General features: G+C 51.0%; 2 protein-coding genes and 1 pseudogene across 8 annotated transcripts in view; all 3 read left to right on the plus strand.

Annotated features, from left to right (window-relative positions):
- Paepl1 (progestagen associated endometrial protein like 1) overlaps positions 1-12,152 on the plus strand; it is an 81,143-nt gene extending 68,991 nt beyond the window's left edge. For 3 of the 7 annotated variants that reach the window (XM_063284820.1, XM_063284818.1, XM_063284815.1), the window contains exons 4-9: positions 8,835-8,995; positions 9,597-9,733; positions 9,969-10,042; positions 10,735-10,836; positions 11,003-11,104; positions 12,039-12,152. In XM_063284820.1, the coding sequence (XP_063140890.1) occupies positions 8,897-8,995; positions 9,597-9,733; positions 9,969-10,042; positions 10,735-10,836; positions 11,003-11,104; positions 12,039-12,058 (534 nt within the window). In that variant the 5' untranslated portion in view covers positions 8,835-8,896 and the 3' untranslated portion in view covers positions 12,059-12,152. Of the gene's footprint in view, positions 1-8,776; positions 8,996-9,596; positions 9,734-9,968; positions 10,043-10,734; positions 10,837-11,002; positions 11,105-12,038 lie in introns of all 7 variants that reach the window. The other 4 variants (XM_063284817.1, XM_063284816.1, XM_063284819.1 and 1 more) reach the window with 3 other exon arrangements.
- A 1,368-nt stretch (positions 12,153-13,520) lies between these two features.
- On the plus strand, positions 13,521-14,145 carry Eif4e-ps4 (eukaryotic translation initiation factor 4E, pseudogene 4; annotated as a pseudogene).
- Positions 14,146-15,762: 1,617 nt separating this feature from the next.
- On the plus strand, positions 15,763-20,588 carry Lcn15l1 (lipocalin-15 like 1). The gene is made up of 6 exons (XM_063284811.1): positions 15,763-16,037; positions 16,730-16,866; positions 17,613-17,686; positions 17,884-17,991; positions 19,234-19,329; positions 20,045-20,588. The coding sequence occupies exons 1-6, from the start codon at positions 15,891-15,893 to the stop codon at positions 20,098-20,100; spliced, it is 618 nt and encodes a 205-aa protein (XP_063140881.1). The 5' UTR covers positions 15,763-15,890; the 3' UTR covers positions 20,101-20,588.
- The last annotated feature ends 1,530 nt before the right edge of the window (positions 20,589-22,118 follow it).

Raw genomic sequence — 22,118 nt, forward strand, 5'->3', positions numbered from 1 at the left:
TTTCTGTGAGTGTGTATGTGTCTCTGTGTATGTGTGTCTGTGTGTTTCTCTGTGAGTGTGTCTGTGTGTATCTGTGTGTGTCGGGGGGCAGGGTGTGTGGGGATGTGTTTGTAGGCCAGAGGACAGCCTTTAGTGTCAGTCCTTAGGCGTTCTCCATCTTTTGTTTGAGAGACAGTCTCTCACTGCCCTGGAACTTTGCTAGATTAGCTGATCAGTGATCTCCAGGGATCCACCTGTCTGCCTCTTATCTGACACAGGGATCACAGGCGCTTACCACTTGTCACTGTGCCTTGCTTTCACACGGGTTCTGGGAACAGAGCTCAGAGGCATGAGACATAGAACTATACCAAGTGGGGCAATACCTATGAGGCAAGTACTTGACCGAATGAGACATCCCTTACACCTCTTCTTCATTAGATTGCATTTATTGTGTGAGGGCTTGTGCGTGTACCATGTCATAGCCGGGCATGTCAGAGGACAACTACAGCAGACTGTTCTTCACTACCATGAGCCTCACATGGATCAAACTTTGGTTGTCAGGTTTGATGCCAAATGCATTTACCCAATGAGTCATCCTGCCAAACCCCTGAAGAAGTCTTTTATTGAATCTAATATTGAACCATAAGACAGCAGGCACAGCAGGGCAGACAGTAAGAGACCCCTTAGCTCACAAAGGGAGCTCAGGAATCCACCCTGCCTCTAGAAAAGGGGTGTGTGTACCCACCATAGCAAACATTCACACACAGTAAGGGCTGCATCTGTCCTGGGCAGGGCACTACCCCTCTGCACCAGGCATGGCTCTCCCCCTGCTAGGCCACCAGGAAAGCTGCTGCTCCTCCGGCTGGGGCGGATGTGTTAGAGGAAAAGTCTGCCATCAACTGTTTCAAACAGGCACAGCTGGGCCTCACCTCCTGGAGCCAGAGCGGTGCTCGAGTGACATGTCCTGCAATTGTTGAGCATCGTCCTCCAGACATCTGTGGTTGGCAAGGGGAAGTGTGGCCGACTGCTTGACAGACAGCGCTTTTCTCAAGGCACACAGGATACCAGGGAAGAAGAGTCTCACAGCTCTCAAATGGGGGGGCAAGTCACACCGCACGCCCCAGCATTTCCACAGAAAAATTAACATCAGAAGGAGTGTTGATATTAGTAATTTTCCATTAGCATTAATAGCAATACGAATAATATTTTTCGGTGTTCGACACTGGTGATGAATTCCCTCATCTGTCTCAGTATCTGTGATGCCATCCCTGATTGAGCCTGGAGTTGGCGAAGCCTCAGAGTGATCACGGAGCTGTTGACCCATACAAAAGACAGGGCTATGGTGGCCTACACTGGGGACACTAGATCCACCCCATTCAGCGTGGGGTCCACAGGACTGGTGAGGTCCCCACCTACACTGCTTTTTTTCATGCATCAGTAGCAGACCATGAAGGGGTCTTAAGACCCCATCCTAAGGGAAATCTTTGTGCCCTCAGCCCCTCATGGCTCTGAATCCCCTTTCTGCTCTGGAAGCTGCAGCTTTGCTTCCGTTATGAATTTTAGGACAGGACAGGTGGGAGATAAAAGTGTCTATACCTTTCTAGTGTCCCTGCCTTGACATTATGTACAAGGGACATTAAGACATTTCCTGTCCCTCTGTGGACTGCCGGGCCTTAACTGAAGCCTCCCTCACATTGACCAACCATACTGAGCAATGAGCAGAAGTGCACCCTGGTCCCTTGAGATGTCCTTGAATATGTGGCTCACGCAGTGCAGCCATGGAGGGCGTTCAGAGATCCAGACAAATACCTGGACTCTTTAGGCAGCTGGCAGGGTGCCTGTGTGTCACCAGGACAAGGTCAACACAGAAGGGTTGCCAGAGACTTCCACTCGGGAGGCTGGGACCCACCTCTTGGTCCCTGGCCTGACAGGTGCTGGCCTTGTGCCTTCCTACCTGGAAGGGCAGGGGCAGCTCAGAACTTCCTACAGGACAATGACCAGGTCAAGCTGCCACCTTTTATTCTGAGCCCAAAGGTCAGTGAGAGCATGTGGAGCACAAGTCCCGGCCCCAGGACACAAAGACTCCATTGGGAAGATGCTGCATCCCACGCTGGGTTGCTAGGTCAGTCTGGGGTCCCAGGACAGACACCCAATCTAGGAGCCTCTATTGTTCAAGTTAATAGAACATGACCGCTCTCTCAGAGACCTGGAGAACTTCAGTGCAGCGGCCATGCAGTGAATGCCACCCAAAGCAGGCTGACTGATGCTCTCACTTGAGATGCTGAAGGCGCAGACACAGATATAGACAGACAGAAGGAAAAGTGTGGGGCATGGGAGTTGCATGATTAAGTGCCAGGAGCAGATGAGGACAGCCAAGGGAGCCCTTCTGAGTGCAATGGTGACTATGGCCTGGTCCCCTATCTCAGACCTATTTCTCTCAACCTTCAAGGGCAAATAAAAACCACCATCCTTCCATCCATCCATTGAATGACTAAGCAACATGGAATGGAGATTATATGATTATGTGGTAACTCTGGCATTTTCTCTAATGACACTGAGAATCTAGTGTTTCACCCAATTGCTATTTATACAGGAACTCAAAACTGTGAAGTTCCTTCCAAACAGTCACTTTGACCTCTGAGGCTTTTAGAATGATTATGTAATTGTCATAACATTCCTGTGAACGTGGGCTTGGGGACAGTAATCAACGCTGATGGAAATATGTCTTGGTAAGATGCCCACACACTGGGCTGTGCCACATTGTCCCGTGGGGTGCCTGGGTACCACATGGACTTCCTTCTCTACCACGCAGAAGTCTGTAAAACATAAGAGAGCATCCTGGCTGAACTCCACGCATGGCTCTGATCACCCAGGGTCTGACCTCAGTGTAGTCTCACTGTTGGAGGCTCACCTCTTCTGAGGTAGCCTTCTGAGGTAGCTCCTCACCAGGGTGGCCCTCCTTAGAACGGGCTGCAACACTGCAGCCAGCAGGAGCCAATGCATGCTCTGCATGGCCGCTCTGCTCTCTGGCCTTCTGAATCTGTTTAACTCATGGAGGAGACCCTAGGGCAGCACCCTCTCCTCTCCCACCCACACAGAAGCTGAGGTAAAGGCAGGCACTGGACAAGCAAGGAGGGTCTCATCGCGCCATACCTTATAAGCCCAGCCCTGTGACCTAAGGAAGGGAGGCCTAAGGCTCTCAAGTGAGCCAGACATGGAGTTAGCTGACAGAATCCAGGGCGCTAGCTATGCACTGGGGTGTGCCCACTACCTCCTCCAGCTGGCTGGCCCGTAGCCACCCGTGCTTTAAAGTGGCCTTTTGCAAGATGGCTGACCCCATCCTGTTTCCAGCACTTTCTGGCACAGCATTGTGCTGAGATTCTAGCTTTCTCCTTCTATCCGCATATCTCACCCCGGGGCAGACCAATTCAAATGTCACTCCCTGAACAACGTCATAGCACACAGGTTTTCATAGAAGGCACACGGAGGCTTTCTTATGTGTGTGTGAAGACTATTCTCCTCTTTAATACCCTAAATGACTATATAAAACATGAAGGAGTATTTAAAACCCTCATTTTACTTGAGGACAGAGCAAACCCAGACTCCTCCTGAACTCTGGGGAACACCACACACCCTCCTCCCTGCTGGCCAGAGGCTAAGGAAGATCTCTTCTGCTGTCACTTGTTCTGCCTTTCTTCTGGTTGTCACACTTCACTCAGTCCTGCTAAGTTTTCTCTGGTTGGTCATCAGTTAGACACAAGAACATCACCAGTGTCCTTCCAATGGCCAGTTTTCTTTCAAATTGTAAAGACACTTTTGAATAGGTAGCTCATTCATTGGATTAAAAAAAAAACACCAGAGGAGAGATCTGTCTTTACACACATTCACAGTTATAGGAGGAGAGGCTTCAGGATTTTCCAGAATCCAGTGTGTAGACAAGGCCCTAAACTAAGCCTGGCCCTTGGTTACCATGTTCTCTCTCTCTCTCTCTCTCTCTCTCTCTCTCTCTCTCTCTCTCTCTCTCTCTCTCTCTCTCTCTTCCTCTCACCCCCTTCTTTCCTTCCTCTTTCCCTTTCTTCATAAGAACCACCTCTGGTAGTGTGGCACTCTTCTGAATGGGTCTCTGGTGAGGATTAGATGGTGAGAAAAATCTTGATGAGATCCCTTCCCGGTTAGCTTTAAGTGTCAGCTTGACTCAATTCTTTAGTTGAGAATTACCTAGACCAGATGGGCTGGTGGACTAGGGAGAGCTGCTCTGGTTATGAAGTGATGAAGGTGACAGAGCCCAGCTCATTGTGGGTGGCACTATTCCTTAAGCAGGTGGTCCTGGAGAGTATCAGAAGGCTTGTTGACTGCAGGGTAGCTTTCTGGCCAGCCAGCCAGCAGCACTGTCCCGTTCCTGGTGAGGTGCTTCAGCTGGGAAGTCAGGTCCTTGGTCAGAAGTGATGCTGTGTGGTACAGAAGTGGATCTGAGACACAGCAGCTGTGCAGACCATCGTATCTATAGTGGTTCTTCCCTTTCCACAGGTAGCAACAGGCTCCCTGCTGAGACAGTCATCGAGTCCCTAGCTTGACAGAATTTCAGATGCATCTTATCTGGGATGGAAATATACATCAAGAGTGGTATATCGATGGCCACACATCCTGTGTACCCTAAGCTCCAGAGGCTGACAAAGAGATTCCGCTTCTGCCAAGTAGGCCCCAAGTCCTCTCCTCGAAGACTGAATCATGCTCTTGTCTGACTATATGTCTGACCATGGTATAAAAACATCTTCTGATGTCAAGGAGTACTCTCTGTCCCAGCATCCCCTCCTGAACAGGACAGGCTTCCGGCCAAGAGCATGTGAAAGAACCTCTGAACGGGGTCATGGAGGATGTGAACCCTGGAAGAAGGGCAAACATCTCTGCTCTTCAGAACTCTCCCCTGATTACGATTAATATTAGCTATTTTATTATTGAGTATATGTGTACCTTAGGTGAACATGCCGTGGTACGTATGTGGAGGTTCGAGGTAAGCTGTGGAGTTGATTCTCTCCATCACCTTATGTGGGTTATAGATATTGAGCTCGGGTCACCAGGCTCGCAAAGCATTTACCTTTACCCACAGAGCCATCTTGTTGGCCCCTCCTCGTATCATAAAGTTATCTCAATACAAATCTGTCGAGCAAGCACACATCTGCATAGGTGCCTCAGCAGGTAAGTGTGATCAGAGGCAGTGAGGAAGTGCAACTGAGGACTACGAGCCTCTGGAACTAGATACATTCCCAATCTTGTCTCAAAAAGAGAGGGATCTCTCAGTTCTATCAGCAGCCCATAAAAGGAACATATGCGATGATTCATAGGAAACCATCCAATATCATGAGGAAGTGGAGTTGCCAGGGCTGACCCAGTGCCTCTCAAAGGGGACACTTTGCTCCCAACCAAGGATTGCACTTGGATTTTAAAATGGCAAAGAGGGGTCAATGGCAACAGAAAAGTGGCCCTGGAGAGGTCTCGGATATGACACTCTACACCAAGGCATAAATTGCTCCATGAGCTAGCAAGATTTATTTAATGCCATGGACAAACAGACAAATAGCAGCAAGGACTCTGAAGAGAGGAAACAGGGTCCACTTGGCCAGAGTGGGAGTTCCTCCCTATACCTTTCTAAGGAGGCTGGAGGTTTCACCCCAACCTGTAGCCAACCTGATTCTTAGGCAGGAGGGGGACAGGATGTGTGGCCACCGATACCCTGGTGAGAGATGCTGGCACCAGAAAATTTGCTAGCCAACAACTCACAGGAAATGTCTTTGCAGGGTTCCATGAGAGGGGACAGGCTGTCGCGAGGTATGATGGCCTAACAGCTAGCTGCTAGGATTGCAGCTCCTGAGTTAGTCAGTCATGTCCCCAGATGGCCACTTCATAGATAGATAGAGGCTGAGTTCTCTTCTTCTGTGAAAACTGGGCTCAGATGCTCCACAGCCGTCCTTAGCCTATCTCGCATTTCGCTGTGTGGCTCACAGCCAGAAGAATCATGGGAGAGTACTCAACCACAGGACATAGACCAGACCCAGAACGACATGGCAGGAACACGCCCACTTTTACAGGAGAACTATTTCAAGGCCTAAAACGTTACTCAAGGAAGTGAGCTCTAGGTCCCCCAGAACTGAGATGCCCCTTGTTAGTTTGGCCATCATGGACCCTGAGATCCCTGGATGCACTAAGCCACCCACTAAGGTAAGCGCCATGAATGACACACAGTGGATTCAGCTCAGAGTTAAGAGATTAAGGAGATGTAGATATCCTCTGGGCTCTGCAGCTACCTGTCCAGCTTAGGATAAACATCTAATCCAAGACTCTCAGATCAAGAAGTTTTTGAGCTACAGAATGGGAAGTCAGGCCGTGAGAAGTGGCTCGGCAGTGAGGAACACTGACTGCTCTGTCAGAGGACCAGGGTTCAATTCCCAGCACCCACATGACAGCTCATATATGAATCTGTCTGTAACTCCATTTGCAGGAGGTTTTTTTTACACCCTCACACAGATGTTGGCAGAACACCAATGCACATAAAATAAAAATGAATAAAATCGTTTTTGAATTTATAAAGAAAGAGAGTGGGATTCCATTGGAGCATCAGGCCCATCTCTGGCTGCTGGTGGGATTATTCTGTCCCAGGAAGGCAGGCAGTGGGAGGGGTTTCTGGTGATGCCCTGAGTGCTGGGTCAAGGTGAGGCCATTCCCATGAGCTGGTCTTTCAGTGTTCTCTATGGAGGAATCCGAATGTGACTTCAGGCTCAGACACATGAGAGGGAGGCACATGATGGCCTATAGCTGGGAAATGTGCCCGGACATCCCCTTGTAGCCACAGGAGAAAGTGACTCAGGTAGTGATGTGTGATGCCCAGAGATCCCCTGTCTTGGACAATAAACAAGGACCTACCCCGCCTGCCTTTGTGAACTTACACAGTGACACTTCTCACCTTGGGGACCAACTTGGCAGTACATTCTAGACCCGGATTCTTGTGGCCCATCCCCGAGGACACTGTTCTTCTGATCTTTCAGTCGTCTCACCTCACCCAGAAGCAGGAAGTGAGTATAGCCCAGATCCTGTCAAGCGAGGCTGTGTGTGCATCCCCAGATGAGCTTCATGACCCCCACCAACTGCCATCCCGCAGGCGCCAGACCCGTGTCACAGACCAGATGGTGCGGACACCATGTTTGTGATGGACACTGTCCATTGTGGAGCATCTTAATGCAGGAACTTGGGTGTCCTGCATTCAACAATTAGATGAACACGGTCCCTGTCCCAGCCCTCCTGTCTGAAGCTCTTCCTTGGTAACTAGGGGTTGAGGGGCAACATCTGTCCTCCCATAGGTCCCTCATGACACCTCAGCTTCACCTCACCCTGTGCATCTCTTGCTGGCTTCTGTGTCAGTGCACCCAACCTAAAGTCTCTACTCTCTTCTTAGAGCCAACATCAGACCCAGACTGTGCTGCTCTGCCAGGCCTCCACACTACTTTGGTGGATGTGACAGGGCATAGATGAGAACAAGGCCATGGTGTCCCCGGATGATTGTGAGAATTTCTACAACGTTCCAATAGTCATGAATTTCCTGACAGAGTCAGTGCTCAACGAGCAGAAAAGACTGACATGTGTACATGTGTGTCCACACAGCATGCTTTCTTACTCTCATGACATGTGTACATGTGTGTCCACAGAGACATGCCTGCTTACTCTCATGATGTCTGGACATGTGTGTCCACACAGACATGCGTGCTTACTCTCACATGTAAGAATGCTTACAATATGAAGTGCATAAGCTCACAGGTTCACAAAAATACTGTACACGTATAAACATGTATACTCTCTCACAATGTATACAACTACAAGCTGGTGTATGTGCACACATATATACCACCCAATCTGAGCAGCAGCTGCTGACTGAAAGAAAGCCACAGTCAGAGTAACAACCTCGCTGGAGGTCCCGGTTTCATCACAGAGCACAGTGGGACTTCCACTGAGACCCCTGGAGTGGCCCTGGCCTACCTTGGCCTTTCTGTCATCTTATGGGGAGAAAACCTGCAACCTGGAGACTGGGGACTCAGATCTCCTTCCCCTTCTGCATGTGTGTTCAATTCTCTGACCTTTAGAGCCATAATCCTTTTAGTCTTGCTGGCTGAACAGCCTGGCTCCCATTCCAACGCTGGAGCTGAGGATGAGATGGCGGGGAAGTGTCTGGCATACAGGGTTCCTATGGACATGAGCAAAGGGCAGAGGGTACCCTGAAGGGTGTCCTCCCCAAAGCTCAGCCCTGCTTGTGCCTGGATCCCCGAACTACCTACCCAAGGCACCTCGTAAGAGCCTGCAGTATCTTGCAAAGAGATTTAGGTGATAGCTTAAAGTTGGCAGTAAGGTTGCCATGAAGACCAACCGTCCTCTAAGTACATGCTCAGCTGCCCCACGACCACCACAGAGTGACCTAAAGACCAGCTTCCTCAGGAGACAACAGCCACATAACTGTATCAGGTTAGAAGTCACACCCCATGGGCACAAGTGCAGCTCTGCTTTGGCCTCGAGTCCTGTGAAGCCCTGGTCTCTCCCCAGGAACACACACCCTGCCTAGCCTTCAATTGTTGAGACTTCAGGGCTTAGCCCTTGGCTATTTTTCCAGGCCAATGAGGTACCACATCTAAAGTGTCCCGGGCTTACCCACTAAGGTGCCTCAGTCCAGAAGCCAAGGTACACAGTGTCCCAGGCCTGGCCTGCACAGGGCTGACAGCATCCTCCCCTGAACTCCATGCTCTTCCAAACGTGTTAGCTCCTGTGGGTGGGGCAGGGGTAGATGGACTTCAGGCCTCAGAACAGTATATATACAGAAGGTTGGAGCCTCTGTGCACCCACATGCTGAGTGCTCAGTCCAAGAAGACACAGGAGAGGAATGAAGGTCCTACTGTTTCTCAGTGTGGGGCTGGGCCTGACCTGGGCACTTCAGGATCAAACCAATGTTCCCGTGGCGCCGTACTTCGTACCTGAACAGGTGATGCTCCGGGGCCTCAGGCTAAGGCAGGGAGTCAGCCCATGTCTTCAGTTATTTTTCCAGGTCCCTATCACCTTACAGAGTCTTGACAGCAACTCACAGTAATGGGGACCAAGGAGTGGGGTTCTACTTGAGGCCACGGACTCAGAGACACTCTACCAGGTCCCCTAGAGTGTGAGCCACTTCAAAGCCCCACTAAAGATGGTCGGACCCAGGAGAAGCCTGAACCTAGGGACCCAATAGGATAGACAGGGTAGCCAGACCCTCTATTTTGTGTCCTACTGCACAGAGACCCGAAGGTTTCCATATGGTAGAGGACGTCATTGCTCTTTAGAGATCTGGAGAACAGAGAGCCACCACACTCTAACAGTATTCTCCATGGCCAATGGGTGCAGTGTGCTGGCCTGTTTGGTTGGGGTGAGGTGGAAGCACGGTTAGTAGTGCAGAAGGTTCCTTCTCAGCATACAGTAACACGTGAGCTGAGGCCTGTACTCTATTCCTCTGCAGGACATGCATGGCTCCTCCTGCAGTGATCCACTGAGATCCACAGGAAGATGATTCTCCAGGCTCAGTGGCCAGGATTAAACTTTACTCTGTGCAGGTGACAGGATCTTGGCATACCTTCAAACTGGCTGCCACTGACCCATCTGTCGTTGAGGAAGGAGGTGCTTATCGGTGCTTCATGACTGGCATTGTTCTCCTGGACAATGGTAACCTGAACGTCACCTACTTGCACAGGTATTTTGGCATGGAAAGACCTCTGACGAGGTTCTGTGGGGACACATTCTCCTTACCACCCCCCAGATCCTCAGTGACTCAGGGCTCAGACCCTGAGAAGACCTTGATGATACTGATCTTATGGGCTGCTCCCTAGAGCCTGGGAAGCATTTGGGGCTCCCTCTGGGAGAGCCTGGTGACCCCATAGGACCCAGCTCTCACAGGGGATGGCTCAGAAAGGCTATTTTCCTCATAGAGAAGATGGAAAATGTGTGGAGAAATTCTACATTGCAAAGAAGACTGAGACACCTGGACGCTATACGTTTGACTGTGAGTGAAGGAAGCTGCTGCTCCCTCCCCGGGTGACATGGTGACTTGGACAGTTGTAGCATCTGCTGCAGTACATATCTGACTGAGCAGAAATGACACGGACGGTAACCCCACAGACCTCACAGCTGTATCTTCAGAAATTCAAAATCCAAAACCTTGACTCCAAACTGTGCTCCCTTGGGTTCCCAGGGATTCCCACAATCCTTCTGAAACCCAGCAGAGAGCTGACCCATTGTCAGATGTCAGGCATTGATGGGGAGGCTGACAGGGAGAAGGGACCCAGGAGCCTCACCCATCTGAGGCTCTGGAGTATTGTGTAAGGGCTTCCCTTTGGGACAGATGTCGCTCAGGCAGTGTCAGTGGTGAGGAGGACAGATGACAGAAGACAGAGTGAGAGACCCTTGAGCCCTTCCTCCTTGCTGGAAATGCCCCTTCTCTGACCCAGAAAAAGACCCAGCTCAAGAGGCTAGAGAAGAGAGGGCTGGGGAGGCAGAGCAAGGGTGAGGCTGGTAGAGAAGCAGAGGCAGGAAACAGCTCCTGCTGTTGGGATTTGCACTCCTCAGTGTGCTGGCTTCTGTGAGGTGAGTTGACCATGTGGGGGAAGAGCCACGCTATGCCACCTAGGGCAGTGCAGGGTACCAGGACACTAAGGATCCCAGCAAACTCCATTAACATTTGGTTTCTCATCACAGACCAAGGCAAAAACTTTCTGACTTTTATGGATGTTACTGAAGACTACACCATCATAGACTTGGAAAGCAAAGTGGGCAGCTTAATTGTGACTGAGCTCCATGGTAAGTGCTGTTCCCACCCACAGCTTGAAGAAGGCAGAAAATGTCTGAAGCTAGAGAGGCGGGTGGGGAGGGCAGGGAGATGGGGGCTGGAGCCACCCTCCCTACCCCAATTACCCTCCCTACTGATCTCTTGGTTTCGCTGTGCATTCAATCCTGTTGGCTGTAGCCAGGAGTCTGTCCACAAGTGACGTTGGATGGGACTACTACTTCTCTCACACATGCAGAAGAGGCATCTCACCACTGGACATTGAGGACCTTTCCTTCTCTCGTAAGCTTCCCTTCCTACGTAGAGCTTCCTCTGTGGGGACCGAGCCACAGTAGCTGGGATGCCTGTTGTAGGCCACAGTGTTGAGGGGATGGAGGGGTCTGTCTGGGACTTAGGAGAACTAGGGCTGATCTGATGAGGGGTCTCTGGAAGGAAAAGGAGACTCGACCTCTGCATCCACTGTGATCCCCAACACGGTGTAGTTCCTGAGCTCTGTAGGTGACAAGACTCCTTCCCGTCTTCATCCCCCATATTCTGGCAGACAGATTTTCCAGGGAGCATCTGTAAAGTATATATAACTCCCCAGTATATTAGCCAGGGTTTTTAAAAGGTGTTGCACCCAGGGCCCAGCCTGAATGAGAACATTAATGGGGCCCAGAAAGACCCAGGATTTCTCCAGGGCATTGGGGTGCATGGACACACACCCTTGCATGCATTGGCATTGTGTGTGTGCACCTCTGCACAAATCTTGTGTGTACGCACAGTCTGTATTCCTGGACTCAGGGGTCTCCTGGTCCAGGCTCTCCCCTCAGTTCTGTCTCCTGACTTCCCAGACTGCCTATCCATATCCTCAAGAAAGCAGGGTGAGCCCTATTAACCCAGGTCCAGCATCGCAGCACAAAGTGTGCAGACATTCCATAGGTCCCTCAAAACCCTGGCACTAAGAATCACACTCTGAGGTGGGGACAGGGCTCAGGGGTAGTTGGATGTGGGAAATTATAGCCCTGTTGGCAAACTCGGTTGACCATGTTGCTCACCTGGGTGTGAAAGGCCTAGGAGATAAGAACAGCAACTTGAGGGCAGGAAGGAGGCTGGGCCCTGGGAGGAAGAAACAGAGAGAAACTCCAGGGCACTGATCCAGAGCCATGAGCTCTCTAGAATGTGCAAGTTCCTGTAACCAATTGGAGATCATTCACAGAGCATCTGCCTTCTCCAGGTGAGTGTGACACACTCTAGTCAGCGTTTCCACGACCCACATCTCCTGAAGCTTCTGACGTCGTACACTGACCCACTTTTCTCCGAGTAATAAATAAACTCAGTATCTGCTCAAGGCCTCCAGTGATTTCTTGGCTGTACCCAAAGGCCACAGGGCTCCTCTGCTCAGAGGGAGGTCGCCCAGAGAGAGGTGGTGCCCCCCCTAGCACTGGCAAGGAGGGGAAGGGATTATGTCCCCAGGTAGAAATCTGTTGTCCAGGGCAGCAGCTGGTCTCTGAGGGGCCACAGGGAGATCGGGATTCCTGAGGTTGATCTCAGATGAGAGAGGACACTTGAATGGCCCAAGGGGGCATGAGTTATGCATTATTGTAACCATGCTAGGGTCATTGACCACCTTCCCCTCCTAGACCCTGGACCAGCGCTTTTGGGGTCAGCCACGACCAGATCAACCATGGTCAGGAATGTTCTGTCCTCTAGGACACAAGGGACACATCATCAGGTCTCTCAAAGCCAGAGATATTTTGGCCAGGAGTAGAGGGTAGGACATCACCAGGGAGCTGTGCATACACAGAAAGATCTGCAGGTAAGGTCAGGCTCTCCCTGGATTGGCTTTTCCTGATGAGTGACCATTTCCTGCCTCAGAAGTCAATTTAACTTTGAAGTCAAGGAGCAGGCAAGCACCTGCCTAATGTCAGCTAACTCAACCAATGAGAAGCTGGACTTCTTGTTACCCTATCACAAGCTATTCCTGCCCCAAATCCAAAGTAGGGGCCCATCCCTTTGTCTCTAGAGTGTCCCTGAACCTGGTCTATGCAGGACAAAATAGGTCAGAGCCTGGGGAAAGGGCTGGGGAACAGACAGTGCAGAAGAAGGCGTCACACTTGGCATGAATTGGGTGGGGAGCTGCTGAGACCTGCTGCTCTTGGCCCCAGGTACCAGGACACTAGGGAGGGCTATTGTTGGCTGTTAGGTTGTGGGTCCCACATCTGCTCTGCCACAGGGTCTGTCTGCTTGGGAAGGGGGGACTTGGGATGTTTGATTGTGCTTGCCCCATGCTGCCACAGGGCAAGGTTGCTGGGCAGTAGAGGAGCACGGAGAGATCTCTCCAGAGTGGGGAAGTGCAGTCTGAGAAGTGGGAAAGCTGGAGCTTCCTTGGGGTTCCCTGGGCCTGGGATAAGTCAGAGCCGTGGGGTTCTCAGGCTCTTGGACATCCAGATGCCATTGGGAGTTGTGGAAGTGTTGAGAACAGAGTAGGGTCTAGTTCAGGGATGGGGGATGGGGAAAGGGAAGCTCCTACTAGTCCCATGGAGAGAGTCCTTGGCTCAATGGCAGCAGGCATGGTGTTGGTTGTAGCTGGGAGTGCAGGGAGGCCTTCAACAGGTGATTAGACAGCAGCTCTGTAGGCAAAGGCCTTCTCCACGTCTCCCCAGGGTGGATCCTGATGAAAAGAGACAGTCTGGGTTGTGCGATCAGAACAATCTAGATGGTGACTGTGGAACCAGAAACCACCGTTACCACTAATCCCCCATCTGCAGAAGAGGTCAAAACAGTGCCTCCTCAGGAGGTTGCTAACCCAAAGCACTATCTCAAATGCCCTCTTCAGAACAGGTGGGCACTCTAGTTTTTAAAAAATGATAAAAGCAAATCTTGGCAAGCAAATCTTTATCTCTAAGTGTGAAACCATTGAAGACTTTTGGGTTCTATGCAACCATATCCAGCTGTCTAATAATTTAATGCCGGGCTGTGACTACTCACTTTTTAAGGGTGGTATTCAGACACATGGGGAGGACGATGGCTAATTACATTACATTGAGCAGAGAAGAAGTGACCGCGACCAGGTGTAGCTAGAGACACTGCTGTGCCTTATTAGAGAACCCTCTGATGGCTGCAGTGATGACCTGTGTGGAGCTGTTGTCGGTGTTAGAGCTAAGGGTAATAAGATAGCAATATGGACAACTGAATGTGAGAACAGTGATGCAGTCACACACATAGGGAGGGTGTACAAGGAAAGGTTAGGACGTCCTCTGAAGATAGTGATCGGTTATCAGTCCCACGCAGACACAGCTACAAAGAGCAGCTCCACCACTAAAAATAGGTTTGTTGTTTAAGAAGAACCTTCTGAGTATCCTCACAGGAGACTGCGTCACGCAATCGAGATTGGGAGCTGTACTGAAGCCGATCCCATCCAAGTGTTGCTAAGATACAAGAGAAGTCTCATTCGCCTTTGCCTGTACTTCTGTGTTCATTCTCCTCCCCCACCCCAACTCTTGCTAGTGTGTCCACTATCCCAATCAAAGAATTACAGTACGCGTCACCCCACAACCCACAGATGTGCTCCTGGCCCACTCTGTAACAGCCGGGTAGAGTTACCAGGACACACACGCTTGCCTTTCCACGGTATTCAGAGAAGAACGGGCATTTCTATCACCTTAGCAGGAAGAGATCTGGATTTGTTCCACTCCATGCAGGAGCGGATTTGCTGGTGTGAGAGTCTGAGTACAGCTTTCTAGCAACCTTCTCTTTCCTGTCACAGCATTGTCCTTGCTGTCCTCTTATGACGGCTGCTAGATGTTAGTTTATTTGCTTCCCTGCTTGATAACATTAGTGATTCCGATTTCAGTTTTTCATTTGTTTTGAATTTTGTTTTCTTCCTCATGTAACATTGGTGAAGGATCCATGAATATGACAGAAAGGCGGAATAAATATTACATTTGTGCAAAAAAGAAAAAAGGACAAGAGATAGACTGTGGTTCCCAACCGTTTATTGTCCTGGTGGAAAGTGGATGGTAAAACCATACTCCACTTCTCATGTTGGGCCTAAGATGAAATGCCTTTTGCAGGGAGGAGCGTCTGGGCAGGGAAGCTCATTGGCTAAGTCTCCAGGCCTCTAGGTATGTCATTAGCATGGAGCTCTCTCTATTGAGCCTACCCAACCACATCACTGTCTCTTTTCCTATTGTCTTGGTCTGAGATGTTAGGGATGCCTTATCCACACGTGGAAGGACTTGGGGCATTGCCCTTACGGGACTGATGGCCACAAATCTATGGCAGGGGCCTGAGGCTATGGGACAGGGGCATGGCGCACAGGTGCAGGTGAAACTCCTCCCATTCCTTCAGGGTCTCCCGGCTTCAAAGTTGCTCAGAGTCCACGGCCCCACATTGGCCTTCAATATAGGCCTGGCCCAGAAGAATCTGCAAGAGGTGACAGTCAATCCAGACTTTGATGTACATAAAGGGAGGAGCATCAGGGACTGAGCAAAGCTGGGGCTGACTCCAAAGCCAAGGAAGATGCTAGAAGAGTAGACAGCTCATGTTGTCCTGGATGCATGGGACCGAGAGGCCATGCAGCTGGGAGTGAGGGTGGCCGAGAAAAACCCATTGTAGATCGGTACAGTAACAGCCCACACTGGCTGGGCACTGACATTCTTCAAGTGCTGGCCAGAGAGACTCTCTGTATGTGCCCAAGCTTCCCCATGTCCCAGGGAAAGAAGGAACTGTCTGGGTGTGAGGTGAACAAGGATGTAGAAGGGACCTTTCACTCCTGCTCTTGTGGCCAGCGGCTGGGACACACTAGGAGGATGGCAGGCCTACTGATAAGGGGCTACCCCCTGAGGGGGTAACAGACACACCTACGATCTTCTGTAGCCTAGCCACCAGCCTCTCCCTGGGCTCCAAGGACAGACTCCCAGTGTGGTTAAGCTGCCCCAACAGGCTCACCATGTTTGTGACTAACTTGAGTGGCACTGGGCTCTGCGTCAGTCCTAGGGAAGACTGGAATGTGCAGGGTTTGGAGGTCACCTAGGCTGGCCAGCAACTTCTTAGGGGAAGTGAACTACTTGGGGTGTTCTTAGAGATGGGTTGCTGCTGGGACCCGCTGCTCTTGGCCCCAGGTGCCATGACACTGGTGAGGGTGTGGCTACTGGTGCTGTCGTTCAATATAGACCTGGCCCAGAAGAATCTGGAAGAGGTGCCAGTGCAGCCGGACTTTGATGCACATAAGGTGAGTACCATGGCCAGGCCAAGTCAGTTCTGGGATGAGGACAGGATGCAGGGCCACACTGAGGGTGTGCTCCAGTCGGGGGCAGAGGCTTAAGCAGCCTGGTCTTCAGGTGCTGTGGCAGACACAAGGAGCATTAACTCTGGGGTCCTTTCTTGGGCAATGGAATCTTTGTGCAATCTCAGTGGCTGTTGGGTCTTGGCTATGGACGCAGAGCCACAGCTAGGGTGATAGGTCCCTGCTAGGATGACATGTAACAGGCACAAAGTGTGTCTGGTCTCCTGTCAGCTTCTGCCTCTCCATGCTGGGGTCTTGGTGCCCAGAATGAGATGTGAGAGCTGTGGGTAGTGGCAGGCTGGGAGGGTTAGTGGGAGCAATTCCAAGCCATGATGACTCTGGGGAGCAGGGCTCAGAGCAGAGGTGAGGGACGGAAGGGGAGAGGAGGGGAGAGGGGAGGAAGACTAGAAGACAGTGTAGATGGCTGTGTGGATGACTGTTTCAAGTAGAAAACCACAGCTTCTCCTCTGACCTGTGACCCCTAGAAGCTCACTGACATTGGGGGTGGGGTTAGCCAGTATACATTCTGGGAATCTGTGCTCCCCTACTGACCAGGCTTAGAGGTATCTTGTCTGTATATTGAGACTGGAGGCTCTGAACTAGCTCTCTCTCTGGTCCCCATGCCCTCACTCCTGCAGGTGGAAGGACGTTGGTTTACCATCCAACTGGCCACAAGCCTCAGGGACCTAGTCTTGCCCACTGACCCCCTGAGACTTTCTCTCCACTCCATTTGGACCAGAGACAATGGGGATGTGAACTTTGTGCTGTTTGAGAAGTGAGTCTATGTGGTAACTCTTATCTCATGCCCAGAGCTCAAAGCAGTTAGTTAGCACTGGTGGCCAGAGGGACCGTGGTCCTTAGTCCTGGGGCTGAAGGCTGTAGCTTGCAAAATGCAGGACCCAAGACTTAAGAGAAGAAGCTGGCAGGAAAAGGCAGGCACACAGCTAGCTGCCTAGTCTGACTGACACTCCCTTAGGAGCAGACTGTGTGGCCCTGCCTCTGGCCATGGAGGGAACCTCAAGTCTGGTTCTACAATCCTTGCTACATTAGTGGTGGACTTACCTGAGCCTGGTGGCTCATACCTTTCATCCCAGCATTTGTGAAGTAGAAGCTGGATGGTCTGGAATTTAAGGTCACCCTTAGCTATATAATGAGTCCAAGACCAGGCTGCCCCAGGACACACAGACACTGTCTGGTGAGAGCAGAAACAGCCAGAGACAATCAGGCCAGGGTCCTGGTGCCAACACCCAACGCTCAGAGGACATTCTGGACTCAGCGTCTTCTGGGAGGTCTGGCTTCATCCGATTGTGAATAAGACCCCATCCCACTACTTCCTGCCTGTGGCTACCACCCTCTCTCTTCATCTGTCTAACCCTAACAAAGGCTGTTCCCAGACACTGGGAGCTGAGAACCCTTAGGAGGCCTTCAGGGCTCTCAGCCAGGATCACCACCAACGTTTCTCTATGTCCTGAGCCAGCTACACTCTCAGCCAGAGGTAATATAAATGCCTCTTCTTTCTAGAGGAGAGGGGTTGTGCACAGGATTTAATGTTACCGTCCATCCAACTGGGCTCCAAGGCCAGTACCAAGGAACCTGTGAGTACTTCATGGGAAACCTGGGTCCCCTGTGGAAGAAGCCCCCAGCCAGGGATTCTTCAGAGACAAACACCTGGAGGAACTGCCAGCTTTGGGCAGGCCACACATCTTTTTAGTAACATCATGTTCTCTGTGGGGAGGCGGTAACCTGGGGACAAAAGGCAGAGGCATTATGTGTCACACCTGGTTCTCCACAGTTGATGGGGGCAAATTGCACGTGCATTTCGTCAGCACTGACTACAACCACCTCATTCTTTATGCACGTTTTGAGGACAACGAAGTCATCAACCTGTGGGCACTTCTGGGTAGGTGGTGGCTCTTCCTAGCTCTGGCTTCTGTGTCCAGGTCCTGTGGGGAGGTTGCGGTCACTCCCTAGTCTGACCAGAGACTGTCTGTCTGGAAGGGTGAGTCTCACACTGGTTGCTGAGGGTGTGGGCAGCTCTAAGCTGCAAGCAGGCATTCCACCGAATGGCGCAACACTCCCACGCATTCATTCACTCTCTCATTCACCTCACAAGCACCAAACATCTGGTGCTACCATGTACCGATGTGCTGGGGGTTCGGATCGGTAGAAACTGGGCCCGTTCAGGATGCCCCAAAGGACGGTGTCAGGGGAGAAAGGCCTGAGGAGCTTGTGAGGTGCTTGTGAGGAAGCGCTAGTTGTTGCATTCTGAAGACTGGAGGTACGTGGGGTTGGCCACAGCCAGGGTCCTGGGTGACACTGAGGGTAGTCAAGAGCCTTGAGAAGGATGAGGGGTGGGGTAGTGTGGATGTGAGTGCAGGGGTGAGGTTGGGCTCTCTGGGCTCTCTGGGGTCTCCTCGCTGTTTGTTAGAGAAGCATTACCTGTGCTAGAATCAGACCTATCCCTGCCCCGCCCCCTTTTCCTTTCTTCTATGTTGGGAATAAAAACCATACTGCATGTGCTCTCTGTAGAAGTTAGGTCTGGTTCTTCCACCTGTGCTACCAGAAATAAGACTCAGATTCAAAATGTATTTACCTTGACCTTATAGCTAGGCTCTTCTCTGTCTAGATCAGAACTTAAATATACTATTCATTTTAACCTACCTCCTGCCACGTGGCTGGTTACCTATGCATCCATCTTGACACATCTTCCTTAGGCGAACCTCTCCTCACCTGGTTCCATCCCAGAATTCTTTCTGCCGCCCGCATGTTCCACCTCCCACATCCTGCCTAAGCCATAGGCCATCAGATCTATTATCGACACGTGCCACATCCACACAGATGTTAAGATATTCTCTCTACAGTTTTCTGCCAACTGGGCCACACTGGTGGCCCCAGATGCACTTTTAGAGGAGACAACAAAGGGACTGTTGTAACCACTAGCAGAGGGAGGTAACTGGGGAGGTGGCACTGCCATCCAACTGACCCTGTCATATGCTCTGTACCTCAGAAGCAGACCAGTGTCAGGCAACTGACAGCCAGGGCCTCTGTCATGCTGCCTGGGCTCTGCTCCCTCTGTGTTTCCCCAGAGTTAAAGCTGAGAGCGTAGAGGGCTTCACCCTCACTGCCAGCCCTCTAATTTCAGCGAGAAGAATGCTTGAAGATCCCATGTGGCTGGGCAAATACCTGGGATTTGTAGAGAAATTCTACCTTCAAAAGGCCCTCGTCTTCAACATAGCTGGTAAGAGGGGCGTTCTATCTGCCTCAGGGCTGTATAAGGAGTTCCTCCCTTTCTCATCCACTCTGTGATTCAGTAACACAAGGACAGCCTTCACCATGTTGCTTTTCTGGCCAGACCTGTGGTAGGTGGCTTCCCTGCCAGGCTTCCTATGGTGCCTTGACATAGTGATGGGGCACATACTGACTCTGTGCTGTGGCTGTGCCCTAGAGACAGTCCCGAGTAAGGGAGAGGGAAGAGGGCCTGGGTGTGGCCCAGATCTTGGGGTCCCATGACCTCAGCACGGAGCCTTTTTGTTCCACCATTCAGGGTGTCATTTAATTGATCAACATACACACAGCCGTGTCTGTTCTGAGAATTTGGCAACACACAGAACAAGACAGGCTTACAAAAGTACAGGTCATACCTCATCAGACAGCAGCAGCAGACGAGCCAGGCTGGGCTGGGCTATTTGTCAGGAACACAGGCTGCAGGGGCCTCTTACATATGCAGGGGTCGTAAGAGAAACTCGAGGCCCCCTGGAAGAGGGACCATGCTGGGACGTGAGGGGGTGAGCCATTACCAGACCACAGACTATTTGGCCATCGTGGGGGCTGAAGGGCAGAAGGCAGGGCAGTCTTGGGGACTCAACATCTTCATATTATGATTGGTTTCTTGGCTGACGGACTTGAAAGCAAACAAGCAAAGACTTTAATCCCACCTTTTATGTCCTCCACAGACCAGTGTCCCCCAGACAGGGCCTCGATGAGCCCACTGCTTGAGGCTTCCACATGAGCCCCTCAACCTTCTGCCGCTCAGCCTCCTTCGGTTTTCTCACCAGGGCCAGCAGCTCAAAAAACCCCTCTGTCCCTCCTAGGGGTCTGGATCCCAGAGCCCAGAACTCAGGGCCTGCAGCTGACCCCTTCCGGCTTTGTCTTTCCCCACCCACTTTCTGTGGTAATCAATATTATCAAACAACAGGGACAGACATGCAAGGCTCCCAGCCTGGCCTGTGGCTTAGGATCTATGGGCTTGCAAAGGGGTGAGCAAAGCTCTGTGTTCAGAAAGCTCCCCGATCTTGCACACAGAAGTGTTTCTTGAGGAATGAGGGGAGGCCCAGGCACAGGATGCTTGCCTAGCACACTCAAGACCTAGCTTCCCTCCATCTTTGGTAACAAATGAAGAGTGATTTGAATACATAGAGATGTGACATCCCTGTGTAGCCTTCAATGTTTTAGGAAGCATGACCCTCACTCAGTAATAAATAAAACTGTAAAAAGTAAGACTGCCTCGGTATTTTAATATAGTGTTCTGTAAAAAGGGGGACTCTAGTGTGGAGAAAAGGGCCAAAATGGTGTCTTGGTGTCTTGGTGTCTTGGTTACTCTTCTATTGCCCTGAAGAGACACCACGACCAAGGCAATGCTTAGAGAAGCAAGCATTTCACTGGGGCTGGCTTACAGTTTCAAAGGCTTAGTCCATTATCGTCCCAGTGGGAATCAGACAGACATGGCACTGGATAGGTAGCTGAAAGCTAGCTACATTTTGCTCTGCAAGGAAAGAGGCGGAGAGAGAAGCGGGACCTGGTGTGGGCTTTTGAAACCTAAATCCCACCCCAAGTGACACACTTCCTCCAAGGCCAAACCTCCTAATCTTTCTAATCCTATCAAGCAGTTCCACGGCCTACTAAACACTCACACGTGCGAGCCTATGTGGGTCGTTCTTATGCAACCCTCCACGCTTGGCATGTTGGTCGGGCGTGAGGTAGTTTAGTTTCTGGGTATTGTTAGTTTTTGAGAGAGAGAGAGAGAGAGAGAGAGAGAGAGAGAGAGAGAGAGAGAGAGAGAGAGAGAGAGAGAGAGTGTGTGCGCGCGCGCTCCACCATCAAATACCACAAGAGATTTTCTGATGTCCCGGAGCAGGGGTTTACACTATGGGTGCTGAAAATTGAACTCAGGAGCTCTGCAAGAGCCGCAAATGATCTTAATCAAGCGAGCTCTCTCACCAATCTGAGAAAATGGTTTTTAAAGTCTCCGGTCACAAGAAACTCTACGCCCCCTCCCCCAACTCTAGTGACTGACGGTCTTTGCCTTCATCTGGCTTGCCCCACTCCTTCCCAAATTCTCCATCCTGTTGTATCAGGACACAAAATCATATCTAGTGAAAATCTGCCCCTTTTCTGACTATGGACTCGGTCATGTTCACAACTTGCCAGCTCTCCGGAACGAGCAGCAAGCATTAGCTAGAAGGAACAGGGGCCTGGAGCTCACCTGTATCTGTAACTCTGTGAGCGCTGCCATCCTGTAAATGGACCATGACGACTTATTTCTCACTACATGATAAAGATTTAATAACCCTCAGGTTACTCCACACACTAAGTAGTCCAGTGTCCGGTTGAAGCACTCTTCCTGACAAAGAAGGGAATAAGATCTACCCACTCCTCACAAGGTGCCCATGGCAAACCTGAGCTCAGCTGTCAAGGCCTACGCAAGGGGACCCACAAATGGCTTTAGAGCTCATGGAATACAGCTCACTGATTAGCACAATTACGATGGGTGTGCCTCACAGAGGCACGGCCCTTAGGACTATGTGTTGTGGAGTTTTGCCCTACTTGCTGCCTTTACATTTCCCTGAAGTGGAAACTTCTAGTTTCTTTACAAAGTTGGTTGTATCAAGTGATGTTTTGCTGGGGCCCACAGGTGAAAGGCTGTTTGGATACAGCAGACTCATGAAAGGAGGCTTGATGAAGGAGTGTAAATATGACCTCACAGACAGTGGGAGACCGGTCTCACAGACAGTGGGAGACCGGTCTCAC

The sequence above is a fragment of the Rattus norvegicus genome, chromosome 3, assembly GCF_036323735.1.
Source record: "Rattus norvegicus strain BN/NHsdMcwi chromosome 3, GRCr8, whole genome shotgun sequence".
In the NCBI taxonomy this organism is placed as follows: Eukaryota; Metazoa; Chordata; class Mammalia; order Rodentia; family Muridae; genus Rattus; species Rattus norvegicus.